The sequence below is a fragment of the Schistocerca nitens genome, chromosome 7 (assembly GCF_023898315.1).
Source record: "Schistocerca nitens isolate TAMUIC-IGC-003100 chromosome 7, iqSchNite1.1, whole genome shotgun sequence".
Taxonomy (NCBI): domain Eukaryota; kingdom Metazoa; phylum Arthropoda; class Insecta; order Orthoptera; family Acrididae; genus Schistocerca; species Schistocerca nitens.
This window is the reverse complement of record NC_064620.1, coordinates 360,948,278-360,969,160: the sequence shown is the minus strand read 5'-3', so window position 1 is coordinate 360,969,160 and position 20,883 is coordinate 360,948,278. Positions and strand designations below refer to the sequence as shown.

Sequence of the window (20,883 nt, the reverse complement as noted above, 5' to 3'; positions counted from 1 at the left end):
GAAGCACTAACCGAACCGACTTGTAGATTTAATGCCATAATTCAGACTGGCGTTATTATTTATGCAGTCACGGACAGCCAATAGTTACGAGGTGAGCTCTACACCCATCTTCCCTCTCAGAGGAGTAGGGATTTGTCCGTGTCAGACGCTGCCATTAATAGCAGCAAGTCGCTGCAAGTGTGACTGCTGCCGCCTTGGCTCCCTCACACTGTCGATCACCCGCTGAGAGACTCATGGTCATTTTCCTGGTGGGCCATGAGCTAGAGTCTGGGCCACCTAGCTGCCAAGTCATCACTGCCCGAGTGGGTGAAGGCTGTCACTGTACTTATTCGTTTGTGTGGCATTCACTGTTGCTGTCCAGCAACTTCCATGCGGGGTGTCGAGGTTTGATACTGCCGGGCCCAGTACGTGTGCTGAAAATAGGGGCAGATAAGGTGCCTGAGGCCACACGGTGCTCGTCTGCTACGCGTCACCTTGCGCTGCTGCCTGAGTCGGCGTCGGTGCTGCCATGCTGATTGCAGCACCTTGCTGATTGCCGCCATCACCTAATGGAACAGACAGCACTCCGTAGTTCTGTCTATTGCTGACACTAGATTTTTTTTTTTTTACCAGCTGTCACAGAGACCATTTATTGCCTTTTCAGCTTTGTCTCCACTACTGCAGTTGTTATGGTATAAAGGAGTAATTGAGCCAGCATTGTTTCCATGACGGTCCAGCAGTCGCCTACCACCACCTCGCGACAGCCTTACGCTGGGAGGTGAACTGCCACACGTCTGAACCTATCACAGTCAGTTTCACTTGGCACCATATTGTTACACATCACATACTCAACAAGTTATTTTAACTAAATTCCAGAATCACATAATATTGTATGTGATATAGTGGGTCATTAAAAACCAAATTAAACTCAAGTCTCTTAAGTGGAAAATTTCTTAGGACTATTTGGATGTTGCATATCTCAAAAGGGTAACACCACCAAAATTTATTATTGTCCGAATAAAAGCATTATTTAAAGATTGTTAGCCACTGCAGTTAGAATAAGGAAATGTAATCCAACACGAAGTTTATAGTCTCCAGCTCATATGTATAAAATATGTCATTGCTATGTTTATTTAAAGCAGACACTGTACCTTTACAGAGAAGCTAAATGAGTTAAATAGGGCATGTAATACTTTTTTATTGTATGTGCTTTGCCGCTACAAACTGCCTTCATTTTTATAAGTTTAGGCAAACAATTTTCTCCTTCTCCTCATCACTGAGCTAGCTTTATTCAATTTCAGTTGATAGTCGTAAGTTACAAATTACAAATTCTTTTTGAAGCTTACAAAATATTGTTGATAATTAGTAACTACTCAAAATTAAGACCAATACGTTACTAATGTACACAGTCAAGTCACGTCAATGTGAAATAACCACCACGTGCTGGGGGGAGGGGGGGGGGATGCAGACAACAGTGCAGTCTTTATCGTAATCTGGAAAGTGTCTGATTTATCAGATGACCGAAAGAGTATGACCATTCACTTTTGAGTCAAGGATGGAAGCATTTCCTAAACGCCTTAGTTTGTAAACCGTGTGTCGATGTGGTTAAAGTATGCCACACACGCGAAATGACACTATCCGAAACTAGCGCCATGGTGTCTGAGGTACATCATGGGCACAGATGACAGGGCGGGACGACGCCTGCAGAGATGTGAATGGGCGAATAAACTTGAGATGTTGAGCAACTGGCCACGCAGATGAACCAAAGGGCTGCCAACAGCGTGTCTTCAACGACTGTTTAGCGACTGCCGTAGCATATGGGCCTCTGCAGTTGGCACCTGGTCCATGCACCCATGCTGGCTGGTGGTTATCGTGATGAAGGCTGGAATTTGCACGCCAGCACAGCAACTGGACGTCCACCGAGAGGCGACAGGAGGGCTTCTCTGATGATTCGCCTTTTATGCTGCATCGCACGTATGGCCGCCGCCGTGTACAGCCCTGCAAGAATCGTTGGAAGGTTTCAGACCGGAGGAGAAAGCATTATGGTCCCGGGAATGTTTTGTGGCATTCCCTGGGCGATCTCATCATTCTGGAAGGAGCTATGGAAAAACACATGCATCTGCCCTTGAGGATCATGTCCAACGTAACACGCGATTCGTTTTTCCTCGGTACAATGACAACTACCTGCAAGACAATGCAATTTGTCACACAGATTGCTAGGTTCCTGCGTTTTTGTAAGAGCACCAGGATGAGTTTACCTTATTCTTCTGAGCACCAAAATCCCCGGATTAAAACCCAATCGCGAATATGTGAAACCACTTCGATCGGGCTGTTTGCGCGATGCATCCTCAACCGGGAAACCTAGGGCAGCCGGCCACGCCTACCTTCTAGAACTTCAATGTCTCACTTCTAGCGTGTCTCTCAGTGGTCTGCTCTGCCAAAGGTGGTTATTAAGGCTCTGGAGAGGCGTTCACCAAAGTGTCTGGACAGTGTATTTTTCTGGTGTAAGGTAATTGTTAACGAAAATTCCAGCCACTAAGTAAGTAGATTCACTCAAGATGTCTCTCCTATCTCAAACAATAGGATATAAGATGAGGAGTTCTGGACAGAAAAATATTAATATAAGTCTCATCAGAGAGATATATACAGACCCTCCGCAAAATAATGGAAATGTTTGAAGAACAAGTTTGCACGACTTTTAGCTACGCTACGTCATGAAATAAAATAGTGAAATTTGTAGACATTATCCAGTGATAGTGAGAGAGAAATAATTTTCCACTGTGATATCGGAATATAAATTCTGTATTGAATATCTGCACTACGTTCGAATTCAATGAATTTTAATTGTAATCGGATATTTGGGAGTTCCAGAGAGGTAGTTGCGATTGTATTGTTCATGAAACTACACGTACGCGTTACGGCAGTTAATGGAAAAATATAACTTTTATATAGTGATCTAAATATAATATGCTTGTCTTAGATGGATTTTGTCCGCCCCCGGTAGCTGAGCGGTCAGCGCGACAGACTGTCAATCCTCAACGCCCGGGTTCGATTCCTGGCTTGGTGGGAGATTTTCTCCGCTCAGGGACTGGATGTTGTGTTGTCCTAATCATCATTATATCATCCCCATCGACTCGCAAGTCGCCGAAGTGGCGTCAAATCGAAAGACATGCACCCGGCGAACGGTCTACCCGACGGGAGGCCCTAGTCACACGACATTTATCTTTTTAGCTGGATTTTGGGTCTCTAGTTTGTTCAAGAACTGCTTCGAAATCATTTATTCTTGGTGAGAACGGTATCACCAGCTTAATACCATAAAACTCCTTGTATGGAAGGAAGGTCTCATCTCCAATTTTATGAGTGGGTAATATCGATGCGTAAGATGCGTCAGGTACCGGGTGGAACATAATCTCCACCTTTGTTCAAGACAAAGAATGATTCATCGTCAGCATCAGTAACGTTCAGACATTGTTATGTTTCCAACTGATGAAGGTAATGCGGTTTTTAAGACGAGGGACTTTAATGTGGTAAACGGAGGGTATGAATTAAAATATGGCGAATCTGACTTCGAGCTTCCACGCTTCCCTTAAATTGCGTCCAGGGTTCTGTCTTCTGGAACAGGTTGCAGCATTTTCGCCATAGCCGCTATCATTCATCTCTTCACAAAACACGTACTTATTCTTGTTCAACTTATCTGGTGTTCAACCTCTGACTGCTTCGACGCCGATTTTTGCGTTTAAAACTTCCTAGATCGCGTAATACTTATTTATTTATAACTCCGGTTCAGCTGCCGCCTCTGTGAATTTAAAAGGTAGAACATGTGAAACAAAGTTCAGTGTTTCTTGCAGAGAGACCTATGCAGTGTTCTGTTACAAGTTCTATGATTCGATCTGATGGGGACTATAACCGAAAGGCAAAGGGCGTTAAGCAGTCTAGAAGACTCAATTAGCAAATTCCGCATATAGGAAGTTAATTACTTTTATTAAGTGCCTGTACTTGCAGTTTAGACGTCTCATAATTCTATATAAATGCAGTTGTCATTAAATCCTTTGAACATAGACAGTGATGCATTTCTCTGCCTGCAGGTGGGTGATGACTTCGCTGAGTTCCTGACTTGGGACGACATTCCGATGCTACGCGCGCAGTGTCGCGTTATGCGTCGATTCACGCTGACCTACATCTGGTTCGGCATTATTGCCTGTGCCTATTACCTGGTCTCGCCTGTCAGCGCTGAGGGCCTGCCCTTCATACTCGCTCTGCCCATTGATGCGATGCAGCCGGTAGGCTTTGCCGTGACGTGGCTCTACTGCACCGTGGTGACGCTCCACGCTGTTGTCATGACCATGGTGCTCGACTCCTTCAATGTCAGCCTCATCTCGCAGCTACGTGTACAGCTCACACTGCTCAACAAGAAAATTGTCAGTCTCGCCAGAGAGATGTCCGAGAGAACAGATAACTCTTCAGAAACGACTGACCATGCTGAACTTCACTATCGACTGGAGAAGTGTATCCTCCACCATCAAGCAATAATCAAGTAAGAATATTACCAAGTAGTCAGGACTGTACTATTTCCTGCTTGCTTAAGACATTTGTATGCATACTTGAGACACTATGTAAAGTACCCTGTTGTGTCGGGTATTTCACTAGCAGCTAAAAGTCTGTTTCCAATTCCACTATCGTATTCACGTGTCCCCACCTAGTCACTTTTCACCATCTATTTGTTACACGGAAATAATTTAATCATGAAAAAATTTATAGTATTTGTTGGGACTAGATAAAACTACAATCGTCAGGTCACAACTGTGGGTTATTTGAGTACTCTGAGAGATGGTTCAGTTTTAACTACAACAGATGTAATATTAGTTCACGTTATTACATAAATGAATAGAAGATTTATTTAACTTTGGCAGATTTCCTTGCTACAGGATTACTGGGCAATTTACAATTATCATAAAACAGCAATGCATCACTTGCTGCATTATTTAATAACTGTTCTCTTCAGTTACAATGTTGAACGTTGCGACGTCTATTTTATCAGAAACTGTAACAGTCTCATTTCTCCTGGATGATGTTGACTGCTGTAGCTGAGATCTCAACCTGGAGCACAGTTCTTGGTAGCTCGACTCTATATTGACCTCAGTGTAAGGGCGCTGCTATGCTGAGTTGGGAGGAATGCCTTCAGTTGCGCTTCCCATACGTCACTGCAGATAGCAGCAAGCTCTCGGTAAAGTCTGTGCTATCGATTCACGATACTGACTTTGGTGTGATACCGCGATCTCCGGACGGTACCATAGTATTCAAGACCTAAAATAAATTAAATTTGACAGAAAGTGAATAGGAACTTCAGGGACTGGGGCAAACATCACAAAACCCGTTCTGATTGCTGAACAATCAATAGATTTCGCAACAACGCAATGGGCGTTGTATCTAAATTATACACCGTATCTATATTAGATATTAGTACTAGTTACTATGATAAACATTACAAGCGATGAAACTTAGTCTCAGATAAAAACTGTGTGCCAGACCGAAACTCTAACATGAGACCCTTGTCTTATACCGACTGAGCTATCCAAGCACGACTCACTAGCAGTTCTCATAGATTTACATCCACCTGTACCTCGCCTCGTACTTTCCATAATTTACAGAAGCTCTCCTGTGAAACCTATAAGCTAACACTTCTGGAAGGAAGGATACTGCAAGACATGGGTTAGCCACACCCTGGGCGAATTTCCGAAAAGAATTTTTCACTCTGCAGTGGAGTGTGTACTGATGTCAAACTTCCTGGCAGGTTAACATATAGTTCCTAGAAATTCACCGAGGATGTGGCTACGCCATGTCTCCGCAATATCCTTTCTTCCAGAAGTGCTAGTCTTGCAAGTTTAGCAGGAGAGCTACTGTGAAATTTAGGAGGTAAGAGACGAGGTACTGGCAGCAGTAAAGTTATGATGCCGGGTTGTGAATCGCGTTTGGATAGCTCAGTCGGAAGAGCATTTGTACACAAAACGCAAGGGTCCCGAGTGCGACTCTCGGACTGGCAGTTTTAATGTGAGAGGAAGTTTCACATTAGTTTACACTCCGCTGCAGACTTAAATTTCATTCTGATAAAAAGGGATGTTCTAAGTAGCCTTAATATGATTGTGAGTGTCAAAGCCTCAACAAACCACGTCTTTCTCCCAAAAGCCTTAGGTAGTCCCCATACGATATCATTAGCTGTGAGCAACATTGTTAGAATTTCTGCATATGCCTCAATATATGCAAGACTTTTATAATGACCTTACTAGAAAATAAGAAATGGATCAGGGAAATTGACCTCCAAGTTGTTTAATCTTCATGTTTAACATAGCGTTGCATAGTGCGCGCCAGAACAGTCTTCCTGCACCAGTATTATATCGCCAGATATGCAAAAGATCACTGCCTGTCCTGCTTTAGATTGCGGTTAGGGCCGCTAAACTAACATGCTTTCCCTACCGCATCGTACATCCGCACTGTCATCAGGTGACAAAAAGAGTCGGAGTGCGCTGTGCTTATCATGTTTTGCTTCGAAAATGGCCAATTGCTCTGGGGTCTAGCATGTGAAGCACAGTTACACTTCTTTGACGTGGCAGGTACTTTCTTTGCTTTCAGACACGTGTTATGTGTTTACAGATGTGTCTGTCAATTCCGGGACGAGCCCTGAAACAAAAAGCGCTGACCTCGTAGAAACACAGTGCTGGTAGAAGGTTAATATACTGACAATTGCTGTCCTTAAAACAGTTTTCGACGGCAGGTTTTCATTCAACATAAAATCCTTTTGGACTTAATTGAATATTCACAGACCGTAGCAGTTCGTAGATGTCTAAGCATACTCTTCCATGAAAGTTCAGAGCTTTCAGCACATGCAATTCTGCTGTTAGTCAAAATCATGAGTCCGACTGACGTTCCAGTTTCACCAGTTGGAAAAGACCACCATACAATCGTCCGGTCATATCACTGAATCATCTTTGATATTGCTGATTTTTCTGGCAGCACCTCGTCTGAAACGACACAGGACGATGCTGTAATGTACAAAGTGGATTGTGTTCCCGAGAGTTACCGATGCGTTCCTAATATGAACTGCTGTGAATTTTCTCGTAACTTATTTAGTAAACACAGTCGTCATCGCATTTAAGTTGTTAATTTGTGTTTTTTTATGCGACCGGTCCCTGCAACAAGGTTCCAAAAAATTTTCTGGTATTCATCAGGGGACGTATGCTTGATATCATGGGATGTTACACGCCGGTATTTTATTTCAATGGGCGTGACGATACGATTAGTAGATGAGTTCGCAGGAACTCGACTGATGTAAAGTGACGCACCTTAATTTGGTATTGGAGAAACAGCAGACAGATTAGGTAACTGACCTGGTGAAACATACTGAGTCGTAATCTTAAAACTTCAATCGAGTAATATACAGATATCTATACGTTTAGATTGATCTTGGCAGACCTAAAGCACTTTCGCTTTATTATAGTACCGTTTATTTCTGCAATAATTTAATCAGTAGTTAATAATGAAGGTTAATTAAACAATATTTATACACAAATATATTTTCTTGCTATACACTGAGATGATAAAAGTCATGGAATACCTGATAATATCATGTAGAACCTCCATTTTCTTGGCATAGTGTAGCAGCTCCTGGTCGCATGGACTCAACAAGTCGATGGAAGCCCCCTGGAAAAATATTGAGCAATGCTGCCTCTATAACAGTCCATAATGTCCGCCCCCGGTAGCTGAGTGGTCAGCGCGACAGAATGTCCAGCCTAAGGGCCCGGGTTCAATTCCCGGCTGCGTCAGAGATTTTCTCCGCTCAGGGACTGGGTGTTGTGTTGTCCTAATCATCATCATTCCATCCCCATCGACGCGCAAGTCACCGAAGTGGCGTCAAATCGAAAGGCTTGCACCCGGCGGACGGTCTACCAGACGGGAGGCCCTAGTCACACGACATTTATTTATAGCAGTCCATAATAGCGAAAGTGTTACCCGCACCGGATTTTGTTCACGATTATGTCCCATAAATATTTTTATGGAATTAATGTTCGGCGATCTGGGTCATCAAACCATTCTCTCTAAATGTCCAGAATGCTCATCGAATTAATTGCGAACACTTGTGGCCCGGTCACATCATTCATTGATTCATTGCCGTCCATAACATGGCGTCGTTGTTTGGGAACATGATATCCACGAATGGCTGCAAATGGTCTAAAAATAGGCAACATCCAGAGGGCCCAATCCATTCCATGTAAACACAGCCCACACCATCATGCCGCCACCACCAGCTTGCATAGTGCCTTACTGGCAATTTAGTTACAAGGCTCCGTGGTATCTGCGCAAAACCATACCCTACCATTATCTCTTACCAGCTGGAATCGGGAGTCATCTGACTAGGCCTCGGCCTTCCAGTCGTCTGTGGTCCAGTCGCTATGGTCCCGAGTCCAGGCGAGGCTGTGCAGGGGTTGTCGTACTGTTAGCAAAGATACTCGCGTTGGTCGCCCACTACCATCGCCTATTAAGACCAGATTTCGTACCCAGCGAGATGGCGCGGTGGCTAGCATACTGGACTCGCATTCGGGAGGACGACGTTCAATCCCGACGGCCATCCTGATTTAGGTTTTCCGTGATATCCCTAAATCGCTCTAGGCAATGCCGAGATGGTTCCTGTAAAAGGACACGGCCGACCTCCCGTCCTTCCCTAATCCCATGAGACCGATGACCTCGCTGTCTGGTCTCCTACCCCAAACACCCAGACCCTCTACCCCTATTCAGGTATCAGTGTGTCGATAACCAGATTTCGTCACACTGTCCTAACGGATGTGGTCGTCGTACGTCCCACATTGTTTCTACGGCAATTTTGTATAATGTTGGTTGTTGAATAGCACTGACAACTCTACGGATACACCGCAGCTCGCGGTCGTTAATTGAAGACCGTCGGCAGCTGCATTGTAATGCCTGGTATTCTCAGCACATTCTTGACACTGTGGTTAGCGGAATATAGATTTCCCTAACGATTTCCGAAACGGAATCTCTCATGCCTCTAGCTCCAACAAGCGTACCGCGTTCAAAGTCTGTTAATTCCTGTTGTGCGGCCATAATCATCACCGGAAATCGTTTAACAACAATAACCTGAATGCAAATGACTGCTCCGCTAATGAACTGCTGCCCTTTTATACCTCTTGCACGAGATATAAATACAATATGTGCATAACATATTGTACATATTTTGTAAAGGGTGTCGGATTTGTTTTGAATAGGGGGATACATCAGACAGTGAGTTAGTTACTTTCAAAAATTAGTAATAGTATTCTCATCAGCAAAGCAACGCAAGATCATATATGGTATAACAGACAGCACAACCTGAACATGAAGAGAAAGTATATGATGATACTGAAAAGATAATTCATTACATAGAGGGACATTATAATCTATTAATCATGAGGGAGCAGAATGCTATCGCAACAATGGTAAGGTGCTGGACTTCAGGTCCAAATGGCTTGGCTTCGATTACCGATCGATGCTAGAAATTTTCTTTACTACTCCTTGGCTTCATCAAAGGTCAGGGTAACAAGAGCACTGGGGTCGAGCGTTCCCGAGCCTGTTATGGCCGACATGGCTGCATTCATAAAGGCAGAGAACAGTGCCACGCTGTATGCACCGGGCATGCCCGAGCTTGTTCTCTAGATCGTCACTGATACTGTCACTGCAGCAACAACAGAGAAAATAGAGAAAACTCTACAGGTGAATGCGAGCGGCGTCCGGCTCTGAATATTTCATTAAAGGAAACTAATAACAGAGCAGAATTGCTCGACCAGAGCTGATTAGAAAATAGGACGACCTTCATCACTATCAGAAACCCAATAATCTCAGACAGCAGTGATGAATCGTGCTTCAGAGAAGATGGGTCTACAGGTGACACTAAATCAGATGCCTTGGTCTGAAACACATACGCTTATAATAAAGAAGTTCTCTCCGTGAAGCAAAAGATCAGAAATCATCAAAATGAATAACAAATTCTCTAAGTCAGGTCTGAGAGGCGAGTATGTCAGCTATTAGGGATTTCACTAGTCAACAAATTTAAACATTTTTCTGCATCTACCTAATTTTGGGGTGCTGAATATACGGGTAAAATCAGTTTTTCTCTATGACGACACATTTACTAAACACACAGCAGAATAAAAAAAATGGCAATAGCGAAAATTGACACAATTAAGTCAAACAAAAATACACATTGAGAACCTCTCAAATCAATACTACTTTTTATACCTATATGGGCATGATGCCAATAAAAGGTCCAAATTAGTTCAGAAGATATATTAACCTTTAATTGTCTTTGGTTTTTGAAAAATGTGACGACAGAACTCTCCTTTTATTTGCCGTTTCATCACTCATCCTAACAAGACCTCAGCGGTAACCCGTCATCGAAGGGTTCCAATGGCCTTGGTAACGGTCATCCATGGTAAGAGTGTCTCGGTGAAAGCGTTCACCATGTTCATCGCTTACGGTTCCCAAATTTTACGGGAAGAAATCAAGGTGAGAAAGTAAAAAGTGAATTTTAAACTACATTCTACACCGAATGTTCTTATAGTTCTCCAACAGATCTTTCACAATGGTAACATAGTTTTTCTCTTTTCTCTTGCCCAAAAATCCCTCCAGAATTACTTTAAAAGAAGAGCAAGCAGCTAATTGGATATCTGTGGGTTTGTGATTAAAGGTTGGATCTTTCAGCAATTTTCTTATTTGTGGTCCAACAAATATACCCTCTTTCTGCTTTGCCTCACTTCATTCCGGAGACTTTTCTTTTAAGCGATAGGATGACTCACCTGGTTTATTCAGAGCTTTTACAAAGTTCTTGATAAGGCGCAACTTGGTATCAATGGGAGGCAAAATGATTTAATCGGGCTCAACCACTGGGCTATTGTTCACATTTATGTTTCCCGGAACATACGACTTTCTTATAGGCCATTCCTTGCCTCTATAGCTGTTCTTGGTGTCGCGTCTGTCTTAGAGGCCAAAAAGCAGCAGTATTTCGTGAATCCAGCCTCTAAACCTGTAAGGAATGCAACAACTTTTAAATCACAGCAAAGTTGCCATTCATGACCCTTATATTTGATTGCCACTAGCAGCAAAGCCATGGTTTCATGAGTTTCTTTCATGTCTCTTGCGTAAGCGAAAGGTACCGATGGAAGTGCATTGCCATTATGCACTAATATTGGTTTCAAGCTGGTTTTACTGGCGTCAATAAATAGTCACCACTCCAGTTGATTATGTTGTACACCTTGCTGCATCAAAAAGTTTGCACTGTCTTTCACACGAAACATTCAAATGGTTTTGAGCACTATGGGGTTTAACGTCTGAGGTCATCGGTCTCCTGGAACTTAGAACTACTTAAACCTAACTAACCTAATGACATCTTCTAAGCACAGGCTAAGGACAGCTTCTGGTAATACCACCCTCCAATGAAGTCTCCCTTGACACCATTGAAGTCAGTGGAATGCACACTACGGGGCGTCTGGCTCGGAGCTATCCTTGAAGTAACCGACTTTCAATAGCTCGTTTTGTCTCTGTGGTACCACCTGGTGTTTACGTTTCGGCTGGAAATGCAGTACGAAGGGCCAGAGCCACACGCAGAACACGATGATCTCTCTTCGTGGTACCACATGGCCCTCAAGAACCCGATATTCTTCGTATAGTGACCACCGCTGCCAGTAATCGAATATAGTGGATACATTCTTGCCAATTCTTTCTGCAGCATTGCAGATGGGACATCGTACAACACGCCCTCCTTCAAACTCAGTGAATTATTGATAGGTAACGCTCACGTCCGTTACAGAGTATATTTAAAGCTAACCTGATTTGTACCTTCTAGTAACGGTACTAGCCTCACTCTTATGCGACTGGCACGAAATTTTAATTCGCTTAATCTTTCAGATGCAGAAATTCGCCTAAGAACTTTCGTTTATATCGCACAGCACTTTCTTGGTGTTGTGACCTATTTTCCGTTGCTGTGTGATAGATTCAGCTTAATACGTCATACAACCACGTTATTGACAAGCATACAATACAGAAGAAATGGAAAAGAAGTTGAGGCTGTGTCAAGTGACGATCAATCCGCTGTCAGGACAGTTGAGGCACGAAAGGGAAAGAACTGATGTTACACTTGATAATGAAAGGAAGACTTTAGAAGAATCAAGGCAACTTCATAGGATTTGTCATCTTAGAAAAAATTTGACGACGTAAAACAGTGCAAGATGTTCGAAATGCCGGGGGAAAAGTAGGTGTAAGATACAAGGAAAGCTGGGTAATATACCTTTTGTGTAAGAAGTAACAAGGAGCAATAAGAATGGAAGGACAAGTGCGAAGTGTACTGATTGACGAGCATGCAAAACTATTCTTTAGTATGTACAATGAAGAAGCCAAAACTGAAATGAAAAGTAATGTAAGGGATGATATTGTAATTCAGGATGAGGAAGCATTTTTAATGAGAGTTGTGGATGACATTGCTATCCTAAGTGAAAGTGACGAAGAATTACAGGATACTCCGAGTGGAATGAACAGTCTACTTAACACAGAATACAGATTGAGAGTAAACTGAAGAAAGGGCGTAGATGAAATGAGATTAGTGATAAATTTAACGTAAAATAGGGGACCACAGACTATACGAAGGAAGCCTACTATTTTCGAACCAAGCTAAGGTATGCTGGACGAATCAGGGACATAAGAAAACAGACTAGGAAAACCAAAGAAGGCATTCGTGGGCAAAAGAAGTCAAACATTTGCCTTCATTTAAAGAAAATACTGTGAGAATGTACGTCTGGTACATAGAACTGCATGAAAGTGAACCGTGGAATATGGGAAAGCCAGAAAATGATGCAATGGAAACGTTTCAGTTATTGTCATATAGACGTATCTAAAAATTTGCTGGAGTGGTATGATACGCTTCTGTAGCCGAGTGGTCATCGTGACTCACAACCATGCGGGTGACCAGGATTCGGTTTCCAGTACTGCCAAACATTTTTCCTTCGTGGGAGGACTGGGCCGCGGTAAAAGCCTCGTGATACCACTTATTGGGCGACGTAATTGACAGGTAGCGACTCCAATGTCGAAACGTCGACAACGATGGGAGTGCGGTGTGGTAACTCCACTCCTCCATACTGCATTCAATGATGAGTGACTGAGGATAATACATCGGTCTGTAGACTGTCACGCACTTTTTGAGTCTGGATCGTGGGGTTTCCTTTGCTCCTCTTTGATAAGATAAGACACTAGGAAGTTGTCCGAAAAAACTCCCTGATAGAAATGTGTGAAGAATATTGAAAAGAAGGAAAGACAGAATGATTCGAAATATAGTAAGAGATCAGCAAATAACATTCATGTTACTGGATGGAGCTGGAGAGGGTAAAAACTGAACGACAAGAGTGAACTCAGAATTTCTAACAAGTGGTTCAAATGAAAATGATGGTACAGAACAGGAAATTATGTCAATCAGTGAGACGACCAATTACTTAAAAAGTAAGGTTAGAGTTTTCTAGTTCCAACCATGTACGTTGTTCCAGAAATGTATTTATATTGAAGTAGGCTGCGCGTAGATCTACAAGCGCACTGGAACCGTCGGAACACGTATGCAGAACACAAATAGCTTGTTCATTCTGAGTATGAACTTTTATTATTTTTGAAATCATCTACTTTGCCAGATATACATGTATGTTTAACATTAGCCTAAATTATGTAGCTGTCTCGTCATATTTTATAATAGGTTACATTATAGGTTCAGACACATAAAGTTTGTCCACAAATGTTGCAGTATATAATTTTGTTACTTTCGTATTTCAGAAAATGTCACTCGGCTAACTAAACTCGCGCATTTCATTCGTTGCTGACAGTCTCGTGCAACTAGACACAAAATTGAAAGTAGTATTTTAGTACTTCAGTTTCTCATCACACTCCTCAGTCGACCGCTAACAAGGCGTGTCTTCTGTTGTGTGTTTTAACAGGAACGCAGACTTGTTGGAGAGCAGCTTGGCAGGGATGCTGCTGGCGCAGAGCATGTCTATCGGCGCCTCCACTTGCTTCCAGATGTTCCAACTTGCAACGGTGAGTGAACGCACACAATCGCCGCGCGGAGTGGCCGCGCGGTTAGAGGTGCCATGTCACTGATTGCTCGGCCCCTCCCGCCAGAGGTGCGAGTCCTCCCTCGGGCATGGGTGTGTGTGTGTGTTGTTCTTAGCATAAGTTAGTTTAAGTAGTGTGTGAGTCTAGGGACTGATGACCTCAGCAGTTTGGTACCATACGAATTCACACACATTTGAACATTTTCATTTTGAAAGCACACAATAATTACACAGACTAGGATCTGGAGAACATATCGCTTATCCTATAATTTCATTTAGAAATTCCCGATGTGTTTTTTTTACGTTTTACATTAATTACCTGTTTAATCGGATATTCCATTGGTCATCTGACAGATTTGTTTCATGTGGTGGGGAACTAGTCAGTTTACAAGTTAATTCTACTCATAAGTATTTATTACATTACGTTAGTTCTCCCTCTACAGTGAACACAAATTGTAAAAAACAGTAAAATCAAAAGATAAAGGTAAGTATGTTAGACATTTATACTGCACATGTGCCCAGTTGTTACAAAAATCGTGTACAAAGTAACAGGAGAAATTGAAACTGTCAGCATCTGCGATGTAATATTACTAAATAATTGAATCGAACTATAAGAAAACAAGAGATGTTAGCAAAAAATGCAAAGAAGGGCGTCAGTGGAAGATATTACTCGCACAGCGCTAAGGTTTATGAGACAATTCTTAGTGCAGTCAATAGAAGAACAGCCGAGTATTGGAACTGCACTACCGGAAAGATTCAATTGTGTATAATACGTGACATCCCAAATGGCATAGTGGTTAAGCTACACATGTTGCCATAATACAGAAAGAAAAGTGAAACTAGTCTTCTTGTATTGTCTTCTATGCACTCCCTGCATTTAATGTCCTTATCCTGCTGTTTGTGAAAGCTGTAACATGACAAAAATGTATTTCACCTTGATTCTTGAAGGAAAAAATTACATTGAATGCTCTTCTTGTTGCCGTGCGGGATTAGCCGAGCGGTCTGGGGCTCTGCAGTCACGGACTGTGCGGCTGTTCCCGGAGGAGGTTCGAGTCCTCCCTCGGGCAAGGGGGTGCGTGTGTTTGTCCTTAGGATAATTTAGGTTAAGTAGGGTGTAAGCTTAGGAACTGATGACCTTAGCCGTTAAGTCCCATAAGATTTCACACACATTTGAACTTTTTTTTTACTCTTTCTGTTAACCATACACTTATTCTACTTCCACAGTTATATTATTACAGCTTACTCTAAAATCTCCCCGTTTCAGCTGTATTAACTATGTGATGAGAGTGTGATACTGAAAGACTGTATTGTTAGAGTTAAAAAAACTATGTCATTGGTGGATGCAGTGTCCTTTCTGGAAAATATAGTTTCTCTACCGTTCTTCCTATTAGGATACATCCTTAAAGTACATACATCTGCTACAAAAATTTCTTTCCCCGTGGCAGTGGATGGGAATCACTGGGAGCTACATTTGATTCATAATGGATGTTACTACTTAAAATCTCTCAGATTCCCCATTCTAAAGCTGTCTTCGTTTACTTTCGAGAATTTTTTCTTTAGTTGCATGGCCTGTTTTCATTTTTCCATCTAGTGATCCCAGAAGACTGCGAAACACCACAGTATAGACTTCCTATTGACACTCCTCAACTAACTTTTGGCAAGCCTCGTCTCTGAGAACAAATCTCTAAATTTTTTTACCCTAAGTTTAATGGATAAGGCGAAAATTACGGCTATAGGCCTAGCCCTTAAAGTGGAGTATGTACTCAAAATTTCGCTCTGGCTTTTGTTGTACGACTGGAGCAGTGTGTTGTGTATGACTTGGAGTTGGTTGCTGATAGCTTACAGGACACAGATCAGAAGCCTACAACTTAAAGTGAGTGAATGATCAAACAAGAACAATGATTCACTTCAATAATCGCATTTATTCACAAACACATTTATGGGACCACCATACAAAGTGAATAACCAAAAACGAGTGACAAATATATCTCTCCATTTTTGCATGAACATGAAGTGGAAGTCATAATAACTCCTGTCTCAGTTATATTATTTCTTTCCCTATTAAGAATTTACTCTCTTCCGAATTCTGAGATAATTGACAACTAGCTAATACTGTAATTCTCAATCTGAGCAGTTACTGGAAGTTGGCGACTAACTCCTAGAAGTCGACACGTTCATTACCACTGCGAAAGCAGATGATACAGACGATCGATCTGAATTCCTCAAATGTGAAATAACATTGGTCTATTCAGCAGGCACTGCTATTTATGCTCGGCGCAAGTATGGCTGAGTTGCAGCAAGATATGAGTTGCAGATGTGCTGTCCCCTTCGTGAAGACGGAGTCATCAGCGTCTTTACAGCACTACAAGTCGTGGCAGCCTCTACCGCGCTACTATGTCAAGTCAGTCAGGATATCATGGCATACGCTCTTGCCTTCTACCAAAAGGCTCCCTCCCGGGACTCATTTACATCGTGCCTATTTCCAGCCGCCAAGAAGGTGCTAGATGCCTATTGCAAAACTACGAAATCTGCGGTGCTATCAAGTGGATTCCTTCCAACGGAGCATCCCGCCCAGAAATAGTGCGTCTTTTTTATCCACCAATGATAACTCTCCAGTACTGCCAAGAAGCATTCATTTTAGCAGCGGTACACCTTATATTACGCTGATCGCACGTTCTCTCATCAATATCCATTGCTTCACAACTGGTTTCGAGAAATTCAGGGATCACTGCCACGAGGCTAGAGTTTATTCCCCATCGCCCCCACTTTCTACTGGTGGCAAATGCTTATCTACAAAAGAAGTCAGTAAATATGGAAAGACGCACCCAACTCACACACACGCCGCTGTAATGCCCTCTAGCCGGACATTCCCCAATGTGCGTCCCGAGTTGACCTCACATCCAACAACCTTACGCCAACAGGCCACGGTCCCGTCCATTGGTCCCAACCTGCTTGACCCAAACGTTTCCTGTTGCTCCGTCTTAAATCCAGTGCACTGCACTTCCACATGCATCCCACAAACATTCACAATGCATAAAAATAAGTCACCGAATCAATAAAGAGAGACATGCAAATTACACTCTGCTGCCAGTCACCATGGCTTATAATATAAATAATATTTTCATTCCGATTTTTCATATTGTCAGACTCAGGATGACCAATGTATTCTAATTTTTAATGAAACTGACATGCAAAATGATCAGGATATTTCAACACCATTATTCTACTTCCTAGAAGAGAAACAATATGGAGCTTATGTATTCCATGAAACGTCGTCATAATCTTACCGATTATTTGTAGTCATCACTCTTCTGAATGGCTTGATGCGGCTTCTCATGAATTCCTCTCTTTGCTAACTTCTTCATCTCAAAGTAGGAATTTCTCCCTACATCTTCAATTATTTGCTGCACGTATTCCAAACTCTGTCTCCCTTTACAGATTTTCTACCCAGTGCAGATCTCCCTAGCACCATGACGATTATTCCCTGATGTCTGAACACATGTCCAATCGTCCTCTCCCTTTTGCTTGTCAATGTTTTCAATATATTACGATCTTCGCCGATTCTGCTGAGAACTCCTCTTTCCTTATCCTATTAGCCACATAATTTTCAACATTCTTTCGTAGCACCACATCTCAAAGTCTTGGATTTCCTCCTATTGCCATTTTTACATTGTCCAAGATTCGCCACCGCACAACGCTGTGCACCACAGGTATATTTTCAGATATTTCTTCCTCAAAATAAGGCCAATGTCTGACAGTGGTCGTTTTCTCTTGGCCACGAATGCCCGCTTTGCCTGTACTAGTCCACTTCCTATGTCCTCTTTGCTTCGCCGTCATAGGTTATTTTGCTTACAAAGTAACGGAGTTCCTAACCTACGTCTACTTTGGGAACACCAATTTCAATGTTAAGTTTGTTACTCTCTTCATTCCTGGTATTCGTCATTACTTTTCTCTTTTTTTCTGGATCACTCTCAACCCATATTCTATATTGATTAGTCTGTTCATTTGATTCAACAACTCCGGAAACACTTTTTCACTTCTGCAATGTCATCAGCGAATAATATCATTGGTATCTTTTGACCCTGAATTTCAGTCCCACTCTTGAAACTTTCTTTCATTTTCATCATTGCTTCTTCGATATATTGAATGAAGATTAGGGGGAAGGACTGCAGCCCTCTTTTACACACTTTTCAAGACGAGCACTAGATTCTTGCTTTTAAAATCGCTATTGTTTCCTCTTGGTTCTTGTAAATTTTGTGTTTTACCCATTTTTCCTTATTACACATCAATTATTCCGAGAATTTCAAATGTCTATCATCATTTTTCATTGTCGAACGGTTTCCCTACGTTGACAAATCCGATGACCTTGTTTTGATTTTTCTTCAGTCTTGCTTACATTATCAAGCACAACATCGTATGTGCCTCGATGGTGCCCTTTTTTTCCCTAAAGCAAAATTTATTGTGTAACGTATACTAAATTTTCTTTCGCATTCTTCTGTATATTATCCTTCTCAGCAGCTTGGGTGCATGAACTGTGCGATAGTTCTCGCACTTACCTACCCTTGGTATTTTCTTATTTGTGTGGATTATATTGTTCCGAAAATCTGATGGTTCGTCACCAGTCCCATAGATTCTGCACATCAACCTCAATAGTCGTTTTGTTGCCACTTCCCCAATGACTTAAGCAATTCCAATGAGATGTTTTCCGGCCCTTCTGCCTTATTCTTTAAGTAGTCTAGATTTCTTTTACATCGTGACCACAATACTGGATTCCATATATCTTCCATATCAACTTCAATTTCTTTTTCTATCGTCGTCAGACAAGGTCTCGGCGTCATAGAGGCGTTCTGTATACATTTCTCACCTATCCGCTCGTTCCATTGCTTTAAGCAGTCTAATTCCCATTGCACTCTTATTGTTAACACTCTTGCTTTTGATTTCACGGAGGATTGAGTTCACCTTTCTACCTGCTCAGTCGGTCCTCCCGACGACCATTGCTCTTCCGGTTTCTTCGCAACTTTCCTGCAGCCATTTCCCCTTAGCTGCCCCGCGCTTCATTTTCATATCATTCGAAAGTCATTTACATTGCAGTATTCCTGTCGTTCCCTAAAGATATTTGTACTGCTTTCTTTCATTGATCAATTGAAATATTTAATCTGTTACTCAAAGTTTCTTCACACTTACTTTTCTTGTATCTATGCTTGTCTTCCTACATCTGTGATTGCCGTTTCTTAGAGGAATTCATTCCCCATAAACTGACGTACATACTTTCGGAGTCCTTAACACAGTATCCTCACCCTTAGTGAACTCCAAAATCGTCTCATCGCTCCTCAATACGTCAGTAGCCACATAATACCATACTCATTGTTCCACAAGACTCTCTTCAACTTCAGTCCTCTCTTCATCATTACTAAATTGTGATTTCACTACGTATTTGCATCTGGATGCGCTTTACAGTCCAGCATTTGATTTTGGATTCTCTGACTGATCATATTGTGATCCAACTCAAATCCTCCTGTGTCTCTAGGACCTCCTCCTCTTGCGTTTCTTGAACAGAGTTTCCAATATTACCATCTGATACTATTCTAGTACTGAATTATCTATGGCTTCAGTCTCAAACATCCACTATGAAGATCACCTTCAAGAGAAGAAACTCTCAGCAAACCTTTTCTTTAACATTGAAAAGAAGAGAGCAGCCTTCTGTCAAATCTTCAGTCATTCTACATAAGTTCAATCGGAAATAGATCACCCAAAACGAAGAATTTACGAGACTGCACGACATTTCATTTGAACGATATAGAAACGACGCGACTGCTTTGAAATGATTAGGGTAGCAAACCGCAGGTTAAGTTGATCCTTCACTTACATAATGCAGCAACACAAAACGTAGGAAATAATTTTTATCAGTCTGAGGCCGAGAAATTCTCAGTTCGCTTACCTAAAACAAACTACCTGGTAATCTATGTATTTTGCAAAGTCTGTCCGCATTTGAAAGAAAACTATGTGGATATTATTTGCTTACTTTTCGAAATTCTTTACCTTATCACCATAACAGTTTGTCTGACGATGCCTCCTTCTGTACTCTACATCATCCAACACGTCTAGACTTTGTTGTATACTCATTCCTATTTCTTCACATCTGTGGAATTTAATCTTCCTTTCTTCTTTTTCTACTCTAGATATCCAGTCCTAATTCCAATTTCGGTGATAATGTTGCGCAGATTAGTTCTGATTTCTCATCCATATTTGTTGAAGTAACCAGCGTATAGCTGAAACTACAGTTTCCTGTGCTAATATTATAGTCATTACCTAGTTATTTGTTCTTTTGTATTATTTGTTCTACTCTTATTATATCTGAAGAGTATTTTTTTAATTTTACTACCGCAGTACTTCGTACGATTTGAAATAATTTGTGAATAGATGTTCAAAATGGTGGCATGGGTTTCTTAATTCTTTACAAGAGCATAACAGTAATCTGCAGTTTTTAGATTACTATCACAGGTATATAAAATGTACAGGGAGTAAAATTAACTACAGAAAATCACTAATGGTAAAATAATGTTAAATGCAGAAAATAAAAGCTTATTAGTGAGGCAAGTCAAAAAAAAAAAAAAAAAAAAAAGAAACTGATGAAACAAGGAAAATGCAACGGAAACATGTCTTTTGGTACCATTAATCCTTTCGCATATCATTAGGCCTTTGTTGCATTTAAGACAATGTGATACTACTTCTGCTGATTATACTGCTGAGCTTTGTTGATTAATAAGCATTACCTGTA

General features: G+C 41.7%; 1 protein-coding gene across 1 annotated transcript in view; it reads left to right on the top strand.

The window, feature by feature from the left end:
- The window catches only part of LOC126195632 (odorant receptor Or2-like), a 43,574-nt gene that overhangs the window by 6,026 nt on the left and 16,665 nt on the right, over nt 1–20,883 (top strand). Inside the window, exons 2-3 of the mRNA XM_049934257.1 lie at nt 4,065–4,513; nt 13,989–14,088. Coding sequence (XP_049790214.1) covers nt 4,065–4,513; nt 13,989–14,088 — 549 coding nt within the window. The remainder of the gene's footprint in view (nt 1–4,064; nt 4,514–13,988; nt 14,089–20,883) is intronic.